The 16,198-nt window shown below is 42.9% G+C and overlaps 1 protein-coding gene across 3 annotated transcripts in view; it reads right to left on the bottom strand.

Moving 5' to 3' along the window:
• Nucleotides 1-13,752, bottom strand: part of pcdh7a (protocadherin 7a) — a 59,238-nt gene extending 45,486 nt beyond the window's left edge. For 2 of the 3 annotated variants that reach the window (XM_077570694.1, XM_077570696.1), the window contains exons 1-4: nucleotides 13,408-13,752; nucleotides 11,399-13,081; nucleotides 9,107-10,283; nucleotides 305-1,090 (exon numbers count right to left, since the gene is read on the bottom strand). In XM_077570694.1, the coding sequence (XP_077426820.1) occupies nucleotides 305-1,090; nucleotides 9,107-10,283; nucleotides 11,399-12,822 (3,387 nt within the window). In that variant the 5' untranslated portion in view covers nucleotides 12,823-13,081; nucleotides 13,408-13,752. Of the gene's footprint in view, nucleotides 1-304; nucleotides 1,091-9,106; nucleotides 10,284-11,398; nucleotides 13,082-13,171; nucleotides 13,290-13,407 lie in introns of all 3 variants that reach the window. The other variant, XM_077570695.1, reaches the window with a different exon arrangement.
• Nucleotides 13,753-16,198: the final 2,446 nt, after the last annotated feature.

Raw genomic sequence — 16,198 nt, 5'->3', positions numbered from 1 at the left:
GAACTGTATGTGTGTGCGTGCATGCCCGCGCACACACTGGCAGCTATTTTGCCGAGATAAAACGGTGTTTAGATGTGAGCTGCGGGGTGTGCGGTACAGTATGTCAACTGATGTGTAAATAAGACGACATGAAGCCAGGGAGGAGACGACAGCGATCAGGCGGCAGGGAGCGGACAAAGAGCACGACAGCCAGACAGAAAGAAGTGGCTTACTGTCAATATGCAGCGTGGTTTTGAATTTAAACAAAAAAGAGAAGTGGAGTCGGAGCAAATTAGTGTAAAGATGACTCGAGTGACGTCTCTACCTGTTTGTTGTACTTGTTCCCAGTCTGGCAGCCATACTCGGAGCACTGGTCCGATCCCAGGGACATGGCGTCTCCATTTCCGCTGCCCCCGCTGCTGCTGCTGCTGGAGCCGGTGCTCCCCACGCAGCCTCCGCTGCCCACAAAGGTGTTGGAGGGCGGCAGCTCCTGGACGGCCTGATGCTTCTTGCCTTCAGCCGGAGGGGAGTGCGGTTGGAGATTGACTGCAGGGAGAGGCGAGCTAGACTTGTAGTGCCTGGCCAAATCCGGGCTCGACTGGTGCCGCCTGCCGCCGCCCATCCTCGGGCTGCCGGGGTCACCGTCCACGGCGCAGTAGCGGGCTGCCAGGCGCTCGCTCGCGCTGCTAATATCCTCTTCCTCGTCATCATTGGCGTGGCGGCGAAGCCCGTTTACAGTGACGATACCGCTGTAGAGGGACCGGTCCGACTTGCCGGATCCGGCTGCTGTGCCGCCCCCGCTTCCATTGCGCTTGTCTCGCCGAGGTTTGCGGCCTCGGTCGGATCCGCCGCCGCCGCGGCCTACTTGCGGTTGGGCCCCTGATGGGCTGAAGAAATCTTCTTCTGGCTCCTTCTTACCAGCCTCGTAACCGTTCTTGCCTTGAGCGCCACACTGCCTTGCTGTGACTACAAGCAGGATGACCAGGATGACAGCCGCGGCTCCTGCCAGGACACCGATGGCGACGCTGAGGCGCTGTTTACCTAATGATCGCTCACTGTCTGGGTCCCCTGCAATGTCCAGCGACAGTGGAGCCAGCAAACTTCGGCTTACCTGGAATAAAAAGAATAAGAGAGCCACAAAGTTACAAGGGTAACAGAAAAACCAAGGGCTAAATCAATACATCCATTTCTACAGTGCTTATATTCTATTCAAGGTCACAGTGTTCAGGAGTCTCAAGCTGAATAAAAGTGAGAGCTAGCGTTCACCAATCACCCCACGTTGACGCATACAGTATACTTACTGAGCTGTAAATCAAAATAATCAACAACTATTTGAAATCATTTGCTCCCAAAAATGTGCAAAAATGTTGTATTTTAAATTTTGTCATGGTCCCAAAAACATATTTATACGTTTATCATGTTTCTTCTTATGATAGAGCATACAGAAGGCTTTGATGCAGCCTTAAAGCAATGGTAGTTATTACAAAAAACGGCCCGCAGTTGGCAGGAGAGTATAAGAGATCAACTAGGGCTATGTTGCAACAAGCTCTTTTCCCCATTGTTTTCAACAGGTTTGTGAATAATAATGAAACATAGCTATATTCTAATGCTAATTGCTGCAAAACTGACACAGATACAAATATACTTTTTTCCTGATGAAGGAAGAGACTCTAATCTTTCTTTTGGTAGGTTCCATGTTTTATAGCATTAAAACACAATACTCTGTGGGCCTTGCAAAATCTGTCAAAATCCAGTAAAACAGCCGGGAGCAAAGAGGGTTGCTTCAGTGAAAATGGCTGGGAGTAAATGGTCTAAATCCTGATTTCAGCATATCAGCAGTTAATTGTTCACTGATTTATGTAGTCCTTCATGAAAGAAGACATCTTCTATGTTTAGTCAAAATAAGACCCTTCCAAACCAGTTATATAGTACAACATCAATCCCAACTTGTAATCACTATATGAAATAAACACCAATCATTGGTTAATAAACAGTAATCAGGGGGGAAAATGCTTTTTAAACACACTTTAATGCAAAATTTTAATGAATCAAATTAGTCGATTGACTAATCGATAAATTAATCGATTCTAAAAATAATAAATAGTGATAGCACTAATGTTTACATGACAATTTGTATAAAAAAATAGGTATTTAGTCAGTTGAGCTAAAATTACAGCTTACCACCTATTACCGATAATAGGTTCAGAAGTTGAGCCATTAAAATCAAATTGAACAAAACTAAGATTTGTGCGTGCTACCGACTCGTGCCAAGTTGCTCCCAGTAAAAACTGACTGAAATAAACAACACAAAACTGGTACATCTGGAAGTGAGTGCCAAATGAACAGTGAACAACACTGAACAGTTACCAAAATGGATATTGTGCATTTTAATTTTAATACAGTGAAACCTCAAAAGTCAAAAGTCCATAAAAGTGCCACAAGTTTTGAACGACGTTCACTTACTAAGCTAACACGCAAACTGCACACAGAAAAGTGCTGAGCCAAAACAGATTCCCACACAAAACATTCTAGCAGTGAGCCACTAGTGATAACCACTCAACCACTGTGCTGCCAAAAGACAAATCACAGATAAAAAAAAAGAGAGAAGAAGAAGAAGCCGTAATCAACAATGACACAGTAGGTGTGAGACACAGAGAAACATCAAACAGCATCTTCAGCCTAATTAAGCCCATCACTGTGTTTTAAGGGGATCCTTTCCGTTATTCCCAGACACATGGAGTGTCACTAAATATATTATTTGTCTTGCGTCGAGGTTGTAGCATTTTAAATTGCGGCGTCCGTAATCCGATTGTGCGCATCATCTAGGTCGTACAGGAAATAGCCCAGATTAAGTGGCTTAAAGCAGATGTTAAGAAAAAAATGAAAGTGCAGACTTCAAGGTCGCACAGTGAAAGAAGCAGCAGCAGTCAATAAAACGTGCACAAAAAGGGACAAACACAAAACCCTAAATGGCAGAAAACGACTGTATCCCCATTACAAGCGTTGTCACTTCAGCATACAAAGCTGTTATTGTGAAGGCAAGTGGAGTGGGAGTGGATTTATGCAAGATTTGTTATCCTTATTTTTCCATGGAGATTTGGAGGGATAGTGATGCTGCAATGCATTCCGGCTTTGATGTGAGGCTATTTGAATCAATATGTTTTAGACTTAAAACACGAGTTGAAGACTGTGATCTTTGATACCGATATAAATGCACATGCACACTCCAGAAAAAAAGAAAAGAAAATAATAATAAAAAAATAAAAAATAAATAAATGCACACGCATACCCCACTCTTGTAACATGATTGCTACAAGAAACAGATTTATTACTGGTTATGGACCTTTGCTCTTCTGGTGACAATGAGCTTTTCTGAAGATACCTGCTCAATGTAAATAAAGCAATGCTAAAAATAATAATAATAATCATTTCGCAAAGACAACAGAGACACGCTGATATATATGTCCGCACTTACATGACTCCACAGTGTAAGCTGTCTGTTCGTTAGACACCTCATTATGCAGCCCTGACATGTAGTCTTAAAGCTCATGTGCCAATTTCTTCTCTCCTGTCAAGGCTGGAAATGATATACTCAAGTAATCCCTGCAACATTCTAGCGGCTTAATAATAAGACTTTTGCGGGAATGAATTGCAGAAATAGCGAGGATGAAGGCGAGTGTGTGGTCCATGGTTTGCAATATATATATATATATATATATATAATATATATATATATATATATATATATATATGGCTTTATTGCAAACCGTGTGTCACTCACATTCCATGTCAAACTCCCAAAGGGATCTTCCATTCTACTTCATGAGCTTTGTTCCAGCTGAGCTTAACACCACACATCTCCATACTGTACGTGCTCTCCTGAGAATGATCCAATTCCCACGACGGATGCAGATTCTGCGCCCATGACATGTTCTCTTGTGACCACGCCATTGATCCAAATTTAGATCTCAGTTGTAGCGGGACACATTTGCAAGAGAGCTGCAGTTTGGAGGCGTCAGCTATTATAATTAATTCATCACTTAATTATCCAGGTGGGGAATGTGTAAAGTGTAAAACCTCTGCCAAGGCTAATGTCAAGTACCACTTCTTTTAATGATGAAGGATAAAGAAGCCTTGCACCAAAGCGTTCATTCAAATATGCTAAGATACATTTGTAAGCCACACACACAGACACAAAAATAACAATGGTCTTAAAATGACAAGAAAAAAAGCAATATCATGGGAACAATGTTTTAATATTATGGAAAAAAATATACAATTTTATGAGTAGCAATAATGTAAGATTAATTACTTAAGAAAGTACTTGATGTACTGAACTCTGTCCATTGTTGGGTCCATTATGCCACACTTCTTTCCCTTATTTTTACTGCGCAGGGCTAACACTGTAGTTGTAGCATTCAACCAAGAAGTATCAGCCCCTTGTTTGGATTTGCATGGCCAGGTAACCTAGTGTATTCCCATACTATGATGTCTATTTGGGTGGGGAGTTCATACAGTATGACTCAAATTATGTCTCTAAGTGATATAATAGACTATGCTTGGTATATAGTAGTATCATGTTTCCGTTTCCGTTAGCTCGCTTTGCGCTCTACTGGCCTAATTATTATTATTATTTTTTTAAATGCTCCGCAACTAGTAGGGATGGTTATTTATATATACGGTTATGAATCAACACAAGTTCATTATTCAGTTGGCATGTATTCTTGTGCACGGCCAGACTGTTCCATGGTTGTCTGACTTTTTTCTTTACTTTTCAGGCAATCATTGGACAGCCTTACCTGCAAATCATCATAGCGGATTCATTGATCGCAATGGTCACAATGTCACTCAGTCCATTTGCTGTACATGTTAATCATTACTGTTGCAACCCAATCCGTAGCGGAAGCATCATTATTTCATGGACAAGCCACTGTAACTGAAGCCACATATTTAGACAGCTGGTTATTTTTGGTACAAGTAGTCATAAGCACTGATCAACAGTAAAGTTACAATACAGCTTTTTTTCCTTTTCAACACTACACAGGCTACTGTGGATGAAACCTCCTAAAAAAGATTACATTTTTACGATGAGGTCGATGAACTATGTTTAACACATTACGCTACTGAAAGACCAAAGTGTTGAGATTTGTTTTAAAGCCTTAATGAAGTATTTGGCCACATGTACTCCATGTCAGAGCAGTGAGCTTTTCAAGTTGACTTCGTTTGAAGAATTTGTTTCAGCTCCCCCATAGGGTTCCGTTCATTTTGTATGCCATCAAATATTCATACAAAATCAGCAATCTAACCGATCTGGTGCAAATGTGAAATGGGCCTTTTTCTTCATCATGCACATAATGTAACACAACACAGAATTACGTGGAACTTTGCCTGTTTGTTTCTGATTCCTCATGATCGATACCGATTTACAAAACAGGGCAAGTCTGATGTATAAAGCGTGCTTAAGTTGTACCATGACAACAACGTCTAAAATAACTAGTTCAGACAGCATCATTGTATTGTTGCTAATTAGCGCACACCAGCAAAGCTGGATAAAAAAAGGCCAATTTCCTGTCATGATGCTGTGGCACAAGCAGGCGTTTTCCCTGCCTAATTACATCTGGCATCCATCCACCACTCAGTTTGACTTCATTATGAGATGGAAGTATTGTCTCTTCTCCGACTTCTACTCCATTTTTCCAATAAGTCCCTCCCTCCAATCATACTAAACTATGCATAAATTGCAAGCAAAAACACCATCTATACCAGTCTGGACACACTATAGCCTTTTGTTGGACTCAATAGTCTTAGTCATTCAGGCCTATTATCTTTTATTCCTCCTGTCAGCACCACTGTTACAACCTTACCAAATGTTTTGTTGTAATAGCACCCAATGCTCTCTTGTTGTTCAATTTGGCTTTGTCGTTCTACTCTTGAGTGAAACTTTCATAATCCTTAAGTGTACAGGTGAACACTACGCCTTGTTTCATGGCTTAGTCGTTGCCCTAAAATAAAAAGTTTTTGGCATGCTAGGTTGTTGACAAGGAGGGAGTTAATACTCCAGAAGCTGTGATTAAGAACAGAGTTCCTGATTTGTTGGAATTCAGATGTCTCTGGGGTTGGTTGCCTGGTGGGTGGTGTCCTGGTCGGTGCTGGATTTCACTTTCCTTTCTTTGGTCCTTCCTCTGGTCTCCTGACGGCCTCACGACTCTGGCTGGAAGTGTTCGGTTTAGGTGAACGTTATGGGATTTTTTTAATCCTTCCTCTGGTCTCCTGACGGCCTCACGACTCTGGCTGGAAGTGTTCGGTTTAGGTGAACGGTATGGGATTTTTTAATAGGTTTTAGGTGAGCTAATGAATACACACACACTCGCACGCACATAAACATACTCACCCACATACACAAAAAAAAGAGAAAAAAAAAGAGAGCAATGATGATGACATGTCAAATCGGTAAAATTACCGAATGAACAATACTGAGCTCTCCAAAAAAAAAAAAAAGAACAGAGTTCGCCATGTAAGCAAAGGGTGCAACATTGCCATTTGATACTAACAATGAGAATATGACATTAACATTACTTAGAAATCTTATTGATTAATGGATAAGTGGTCCATGGGCGCATAGATGTACCGCTTCCTTATGAGCTGGAGAAATACAGTACTAGAATTGTTAATTATTTGGTGGACTCTGTGATTGTTTATTAATCACGTCTTTTGATTGTTTATTAATCATGTCTTTAAACCTGGGGTCTCAAACTCGATTTATGTGGGGGCCACTAGAGATAGAGTTTGGATGTGTCTGGGCCACATCAAGTATTGAACAAAAAAAAGGGTTCGAGTAATCAAAAAGAATTACAGCTAATCAAATCTTCATCTATCGATCTTCTCAATCTTTATTAATAACAGTTCGGAACAAGATTGGACATTTTATTTCTTGAGCACTGCAACTTTTTGCATTCGAGACATGTTGAGGTGTCTACTGTACAACAACAACAAAAAATCGTGTCTTCTGTTTTTCTTGAAATTAGCTATTCTCTGTGCCAACCTTTCTCTTCACAACAAGTTCTGAAAAAGGCATGACTGTGACTGGGTGACAGGATATCTTGGTGTCACTTCAGAATTACATTTCACCATAAACTGTCATGAGCCTCAACTATGGTAGCCCATAAGTGATGTTGCGTCATCAGTAGGTGAATGAGTAGTCTATTTATAATGCACTTTGAGGGCCTTGTAAGGTTAAAAAGTGCCATATAAATGAAGTACCATTGATCTATGTGATTAAAATAAAAACATAACCACACAAAACGTCAAGTCAATGACACAGCAAAAAATGTGGGCGCGCGCTAACATTAATCTTTGACGTCAAATAGGGGGCCACAAAATATCATCCTGCCAGCCGCAAATGGCCCCCAGGCCATGAGCTTGAGACACCTGCTTTAAGTCATTAGGGCAAAATGAGTGCACTACTTGACTTCAACCACCAGAGGTGCTGGTGCTTCGACGTTGCAAATAATGAGAAATTAAGCTAAAGTCACCACACAGACCTCAACTTCTTTAAGTCATGTCAGCCTGCTCAGTATAACACTGGCATGGAAACAGGAGTTCACAATACCCTCAGAGATATTCACCAATCCCATTCAAATATTAAAAAATAAATAAAAATAAAAAATCAACTGCTTGTTAATTTTCTATGCAGTCAATGGGTGAATTAAGTGAAAAACAAAATGCTATCATGGACTGTCCTTTTCCTTTCAAATGCCTCCAAGCCATTTTAGTTTTTCACTGTTAACATCACTGCACATTCACAGACCTGACAGTTGGAGACCTTTGCTTTGGAGAAAAAACTCTCCAAAATAGATCACCTTGTCGAATAAAACAACACAGTTTTGGGAAAGTATAGTGTCAGCCCGTAGCCCTGAAGCCGATTTAATTACTAGTCAATTCAATTTACTTGATGCACACCAGAGAGGGTTTTTTGTGGTTATTACCTTTCAGCATTTGTAGATTAACTGAGCCATTTTTCATGCATAATGGGATTGGAATTGTGTTAATATAATGAGGACTGGGGAGAAAAACGGGTTTGTACCAGCGGTACACATTCTTAATTTGGACTGCTGTGGTTGTTTCTGGTGTAACAGTAATGCTGTTTTGTCTAGTCAATTTGCTCTACAAGCTAGTTCTCCTTGTAATAAACTTTTTAGTTCCACAAGACCACACTTTCCGATGAGTGCAGATGTTTTATTTCTTTGTATTCTGCTCATTCCCCTTGTAAAATGACTTATTTAGAGTTGAACCTTGTTCGCAGGTACTTTGTTTTTATGTCTGAATACTAATGCACAGCATGTGCAAGCATGATACAACAGAAACGCCTAAACCTCATCAATATTCAGACCTACTATAGCGAAGCCACCCTGCTTAAGTGCAGCTTCCATTCAACACGAACATACTTCAACAGACTCCGGGAGGCCAAAACTGGGCCAGTCAGTCTCTCTCTGTCTGCCTCTAACACAATATCGCCGCTAATGCGTTCGCTCTGTCGTTCTCACTATCCCTCTCTCACTCACACACACAAACACACCTATTTCCCTCAGCGCTGCATTCAATGTACCGTAAAAGAAGAGTCACTTCAGTTATAACTGTTGTTTTAACTATGCAGTCCTTATAAGAAGTCATACCGGCCAAAGAACACACTCCTGCGGGATTCAACCAACAAAGAAACCAGCACTGCCAATACTCGTCAAAAGATAAACGCGCTTCTTTAACTGGGACAAATATAGACACAATTAAAAGTCCTAAAAAATGGTCGGAAAACTGCAAACCCAGAGCGGAGAATCCATTTATTTAATTCTATCTAGAAAATAATCTCATTACCACTTTAGTTTAAACAGCTACAATCCGTTTTAATTAGTACCCTCCTTTTTTGTAAAGGATATCAGTGGAGCCGTTATTGGAATGGATCAGAGGACAGAATCATGTCTGGCTATCATTACCATCTCGGTAGAACAATCAGCACGAACCAAAACAGGACAGATCATTGCCTCTTCCAATTAGCCACCTTTTCATTCCACTTCTGCGTACTTGAACAAGCCTCCTGCGCAGGTGTAGGTGCAATATCGTGTGAAAATATTACCTGCGCGTCCACCAGGGAGGCGTTGACCAAGCTCTCGTTGATGAAGACGTGGACCAGCGCGGTGGCGCACAACGAGGGGGCCCCGCTGTCGTTGACCCTGACCACCAGGCGATGCAGACCTTTGTGGCGCCGCTCCAGCGGCTCCGCCAGCGTGATCACGCCATTGGAGTGGCCGATCTCAAACAACCTGAAGGGATTCCCTCCAACCAATGCGTAGTGAAGGTCGGCATTTGGGCCGGTGTCCGAGTCTATGGCCGTCACCGTCCTGACGATAGTGCGGGCGCTACTCGCAGGCGGGAGCAGCGTGTAGGAATCGTTGGCCGGAGACGTAACGGAGGGGGCGTTGTCGTTCTCATCGGTCACAAAGAGTGACACGGTGGCCGTGGCGGTCTTGCGAGGCTCTCCTCCGTCCACGGCACGTACGCGGAAGGTGTAGGTGGAAAGCTTTTCGCGGTCAAATGACAAAGCGGAGAAGATGGTGCCAGTGTTGTTCTCGATGGAGAACACCTCTTCCTGATCCTTCTGTCCGTTCTCTCCCACACTTTTCTCCCCTGACTTCTTCTCGTCCGGTCCATCCATTTCGACAAAGAGTGTGAGTTCTGCATTTTCGCCTTCATCGGCATCCGTCACGGTCACCATGCCGACCGGGCTGTTGGCAAGTAGGTTTTCTTTGACGTAGAATGTAAAAACTTCCTGGACAAACTTTGGCGCGTTGTCATTGCGGTCGGTCACCTGAATAACAACAGTCGCCGAACCTTGTAGAGAAGGGGTGCCCTTGTCCTTGGCAATAACTGTGAGTTCGTACCTATCTCGCTGCTCTCGGTCCAGGACACCAGTGGCACGGATATCTCCATTATCTGGATCTATATAAAATGGCCCGTTTGCAAGTGGGTCCAGGGAATATGCAATCTCTGCATTCTTGCCACTGTCTGCATCTGCGGCCACCACAGTGACGACCCTCTCGTTGGGTGAGTTGTTTTCTGCAAAATGGACCTCCACTACACTTTGAGCAAAGATTGGGGGATGGTCATTGTAATCGACAACTCGCACCATCAGTGAACTGTTGCTGGAAAGACTAGGGCTTCCAGAATCTACTGCCACAATAGTGACACTGTACTCTTTGGTGACCTCGTAGTCCAGCAAGGCTGAGGTATGCAGGAAGAATTTCTTCTTGTTTCTGTGAAAAAAATTATACATTTATGTAGTGTCAGTATAAGCATGCAGGTGCTTTTTAAGAACCTCATTAAAAGAATTTTGACTGTTTACACTCACATTGTTTTGTACCTGTAGTCAATAAATCAACCTCAAGCGATAATAATTGCAAAGGTACATAATTGTGTTTTTCTCGCTCTCATGTCAGTGTCTTCAGAAAATAGTTTTACAACTGACTTGAAAGCACTGACATTTGGAGTATTCACTGTTGCAATAATACTACTAAATGAGTCAGAAAACCCTTGACTTTATTGCATATTTATGATCCAATTTTACAGATAGCGTGACATTTTATCCACTCTCTGGTTTTAGTGAATGAGTGGCCCACTTGAGCTGATTTGAATAAAACATTTTTAAAAAACTGCATGAAACAACACTTCAGGCCCTCTTCTCTGGATTCTCTGTGGAATGTAGAATTTGTTGAGACACTTTTTGGAGCAGCAATGTGGGGACGATCACTTGAACTGTGTCAGTTTTGTTCTCAGATTATGCGGTGCATCATTTTAATCCCTATTAATCAGAATGCCATTACTGAGTATTTGTATCGTCCTGTAAGAATTTGAGTCGATCATTAGGAAGTAGAGCTGTCACTATCGAATATTTTTAGAATCGATTGATCTATCAATTATTCAAACGATTAATTGACTAATCAGATTCATTTTAATTTTGCATTTAACTGTATTGCAATTTTTTCCCCCTGTTTACTGTTTATCAACCAGTGATTTTGTACTTTGCATTTGTATAGTAAAAAAAAAAAGGGGGGGTTGATGTACTTTGTTACCGGTTCATAAATTATTTTCCAAAGTAAAAACAGATGTTTGCAAATGTTTTATTTTGATTAAATACAGAAGATAATCAGTCTTCTTCCATGGACTAAATAAATCAGTAAACAATTACTGTTGATATGTTGAATTTAGAGGATTTGGTCAATTTTAACAAAAAAAATAGCTCCAAATGATTAAAATAGTTATCGATTCCTTTGATAATCAATTACTTGTCGATTAATTGATTATTTTTGACAGCTCTATTAGGAAGCCATTAAGTTTCTTGTTTATGAACAATACACCGTTTCTGACTCACCTGTCAAAGGCCTCATCTGCAGGTAAGGGTGGGAGAGCTGTTTCACCAGCTGGCTTCAAAGTGAATGGGACGTCTCCTACAACCGTGCAGGTCACAGCCCCGTTTTCTCCTTGGTCTCGGTCCGAAACCTGAACCAGAGCGACTGGTGTGTCTACCAGAACGTTCTCAGGTACCAATGCTGCCCCATCTCGCACTGGGATCCGTCCGATCTTTCGGATCTCTACAACTGGGACGTTGTCGTTTTCATCACGAACTGCCAAAATGACCGTGGTTCGATCAGTGCGTGGTGGCTGACCTCTGTCCCGAGCCGTGACCGTGAACCTTAGCTGGGCCACCTCTTCCCTGTCGATCCTGTGAAGAACGCTGAGCCATCCGGTTGCCTCGTCCAGTCGAAGAAGCCGCCTGACTGATTCTGTGGCCGCTCCGAAGACATATTCCACCTGCCCGTTCACACCAATGTCACGGTCAGAAGCCCTCACCTGGAGCACTGGTGTTCCTGGAGGGGCATTTTCTGCCATTTCCGCCTCATACGTGGGCCTTTCGAACAATGGACTGTTGTCGTTGACATCAGTGATGGAAACCCGCAGCATAGCTTGCGATGATCGTGGGGGGTTCCCTCCATCTCGAACCCGTAGGGTCAGTTCATATGAGTCTTTTTGTTCGCGGTCCAAAGTACCTTTGACAATGAGTTGAGGTTGTTTTTCACCATCTGGTATATCTGCCACTTGGAGTTCAAACACAGTGCTCCTGGCTCCTCCCACATTATCTCCACTCCTACCCCTCCTATCCCCGAGCCCGTCTACTCTACCCATGGGATTTCCTCCAGTTGTGCGTCTTGCCGAACTCGAGCCAGGCGCACCTTCTTGGATCAGCTCGTAGCGGTCGATACCGTTTCGTCCAAAATCTCTATCTGTAGCAGTGGGTAGCAGGTAAAGTGTGCCAATTGGGCGATTTTCCTCCACTGAGAGCTGGAGCACAGGTGAGGGGAAGGAAGGAGTGTTGTCATTGATGTCCGTTATGACAACACGGCCTTCAAACAAGTCCACCCAGCTTTGCAGGGGGCCAATTACAGACACCTCAAAATCCAAGAAGCACTCATTTTCATCAAAAATCATCTGGCATTGGGGCAGCTTCTCCCTGTCGATACGCCTCGGCCCCGTCGTCAGCTCGCCGGTCACGTTGTCGATCCTGAAGAACTCGGAGCCGCTCTCCAGAGCAAAGGTGACGTCCCCGCTGCCCGTGCCCGCCGTGAGGCCCAGGTCCGCGGCCACGTTGCCTATCTTGACATCGGGAGGGCCCTCCTCCGCCACCCGGTACCGGAGAGCTGAGCGTGCACCTGGCAGCTGAGTCAGCAGCTGCAGCAGCAGCAAGACCACGAGGCTGAACGCCTGCGCCGAGGAGTACACTGCACCAAGTCGATGCATGGCTCTGTCCTGCTCCGCTTGCCTCTCTCTTCACTGCTCTTGAATGACTGGACGGCCTGCCTCTTCTTTCTTTATCGCTCTTTAGTGATGTGCTGTAGCCCACAGCGTGGGTGTTTGATTTATTCTTTCTCCCTTCTGACTGACACTCTTTGCTACTGATGGCTGATTACTTTCTTTATTCTCCTGTCTTTTCAACTTCTATTGCAACTCTGTCCTGTTCTTCAAACCGCGTGATATATTTGTATAAAAATCCAACGTGCTGCAGAAAGACAAGGGAAAAAAGAGAACCCTTTTATTAACCGACAAATAACAAGGGAAAAAAGAGAGAAGCCTTTGATAACTGACGCACCACTCAAACGTTACAGCTGTGCTATAGTCGTCACTTTTCATTATTCCAGTCACATATGGGACAGCAGCTTTTTCTCGCGTGCCTCACTTTACCGAAACTGCAATGCAGCACCTCCAGTCTACACAAAAGAGGAGGCGAGCTGCGCTTCTTACTCATGAACAGAAACACCAATAACAACTCAAATCTAAAATCACTTCAGGAGGCACAAAGTGTTTTCATTGAGATTCTTGTCTTACCTTAGGAGCCGGCTGATGCCTTCGCTTTCTTTCCCCGCAGTGGCGGAGCAACGTGCCAAGCCATCGGATTCCACCGCGCAACTTGGAAGGGGACACCAGCGCTTCCCGCAGCCACTTTATCAAATGCTCACCGTTTAAAAGTAACCAAGCAAGGCTGTTAATTTAGCGCCTTTCTGACTAGCTAAAGCGGGAGATCCCGGCACGGGCATCAATTACGCGTTAATCCTCGCCAGCACCCTGCTCGGGATGTCGGTAATGGACCGAGTGAAGATGCGTCTTTTTCCAAGAGTCCCGCATTCTCTCTCTCTCTCTCTCCCCCTCTCTCTCTCTTTCAACTTGCACCTCCTATTCCTCCTCCCCCTCCTCCTTTGGCTTCCCCCCCCTCTCACCTGCACTGCACAGGACTGCTGCTGTAGCTGGCGATGCTGCAGTTCTCTCTCTCTCTCTCTCTCTCTCTCTCTCTCTCTCTCTCTCTCTCTCTCTCTCTCTCTCTCTCTTTCTCTCTCTCTCTTTCTCTCTCTCTCCCCCTCTCCCTCTCGTATGTTTGTGGTTGCAGAGTATAGACCTTACCCACCCACCTCCCCCCCACCCATTCATCTATCTCCATCCCTCTATCCCTCCCTGCATGCTGTCATATAGTGAGATTAAATAGCTTGCTGTCCCGGCTGCTGACACCCCCCTTGCCCCATCCATGCATGCTGGCTTCACATCTTTATTCTCATATTCATGAAATAAAAGGAGAGTGATGCAGCTTTGTCAGCCCATTGCAGACCCCGTGTCATATTTGTGCTGGTGCAGCTATTTTGGTGGTGGGTGGGTGATGGAGGGGTGGGGTTGGTGGTTACACACAACAGTGTGGGGAAAGGCTTCATTCATTCTTTGTGTCAAAGAGGCGTTCATTGGCACACATCCTAGTGGGAAATCATAACAGTGGCATGCTGCAGTAATTTATACTGGGCTTAAGCCTGCAGTGGCAAATGGTAGTCAGCCTAGACAATGCATTGCAACACAATGCTGCCGTAAGTCCTGCAGTGGAAGACACCAGGTTTTTCAGAAGTAAAAAAAGAGAGAGGGGGGGGATAAAAAAAAAACCTAACCTATAGCCTAACTTGAGCGTCTCAAAAAACAACCCAAAATAAATAAATAATGTAAGTGGAAACTTACCTGAAAACTTAATTAACTCTTCAAGTAATGTTTTAAAAATCATTTGAAAATTCATACAAATAAAAATAGCTGTAACATTAATTCAATATTAGCCTATACTTATGAACAACAACTGTCGGGTAAAACAGTAAAATGAAAAAGAGAAAACAATGATCAAACAAGTGACGTATACAGCAATCAGCCAATCAATTTGTGACTCTCAATCATACACATGGTTACCAGTAGTCAATTATTCATTGTTGCATCATCTCCAGCTGGCATGGCACTGAAACACGCCGGACCCTCTTTTGGTACACGTTGAAGTGTGGAGTCCGCTTACAAACGCCTAACTTCTGCTGTTCCTTTTGTTCTTTTGCTGTCACTTTTAAGGCAGGAGTGTCAGATTCATTTTTGTCACGGGTCACATCGTAAATATGATTGCCACGTACTATCCCATATACACAACAAATTGGTGGATAGCTAGTTTTGAAATCAGAAGCCAGTAAAAAAAAAAGTTAAAAAAATGTTCGTTATATCGCATCGTTATTAAAAGTGAAGACAATTTGCAATTTTGTATTCAGTAAAAAAATAAGATAAAAAACATGAAATCAGCACACATGAATTCTTCATGGCCTTCATGGGCCACATAAAATGCAGAGGCGGGCTTGATCCGACCCCCAGGCCCTGAGTTTGACACTTTTTCCCAAATCGTTTGGTTGAATTTCAGATTTTCATTTGTACAATCATTGGGGTATTTAAATTTGGAGGAACCTTTGAAAACCCTAAGCTAATATTTCTTTGAATCGCCTTTTGCTTTGATGAGTGCATTGTGTCTTGAGTAGGAAGGAGTCCATTAGCATGGCAATAATTGCCCACTCATCTTCACAAAAACACTCCAAATGTGTTAGACTGACATATCTCTCATCTCCTGTTCACAGTCCTCTTGAGTTCACACCAGATCTTCAGTTGCATTTAGGTATGTTCTTTGGCTGGGCCATTCCAAAACTTTCAAAACATTCCAAAACAAGAGTCTGTTTTTTTTGTGGTGCAACTGTACTTAAAGTGTACACTTTTGTCCGCGCATCTGAAGGTTTTGTTGGGAAAGGAACATAAATGCAACATTAGTTTCAAAAGCAAGAAAATATGTTGTTGTCTAATGAAACAGGGGTGTAGCCAGAACATTTTCAATGGGGTGTCCAGAGTTACACAAACACACCACTATGGGGTGGCCAATAAGCCATTGTTTACCTTTGTTCACCAGCCACAATCACGGTTTCATAAAAAAACGCACACATATACAGAATGCAATCATAATGCAAGCAGGAACGAGTCCAAGAGAAAAGCTTCTTTACTGAGCTTAATTTGCAAGACAATCCCATTTCCTTTGCCCTTGGTTTGCTTTTGCGTACCATAGTCTACTTCTGTTACATGCATTGATTGCTAGCTCACAGCCAATCAGATTGTTCAATTTGTCACAGATAGCTATCAATGACTCACTTATTGTAATCATATTTTTAAAAGGTCAATGACACAAACATCTCTTAACTCATCACAATTCTAAATGTTGCTTTTTTAGTTTTGTTCCTGCTTATTTAATGAATGTTTGGGGCAAAATTGATGCATGAGTGCATTTTATTTCATGAAACCA

Source organism: Vanacampus margaritifer, chromosome 7 (genome assembly GCF_051991255.1).
Source record: "Vanacampus margaritifer isolate UIUO_Vmar chromosome 7, RoL_Vmar_1.0, whole genome shotgun sequence".
In the NCBI taxonomy this organism is placed as follows: Eukaryota; Metazoa; Chordata; class Actinopteri; order Syngnathiformes; family Syngnathidae; genus Vanacampus; species Vanacampus margaritifer.
This window is presented reverse-complemented; position numbering and strand designations above follow the sequence as displayed.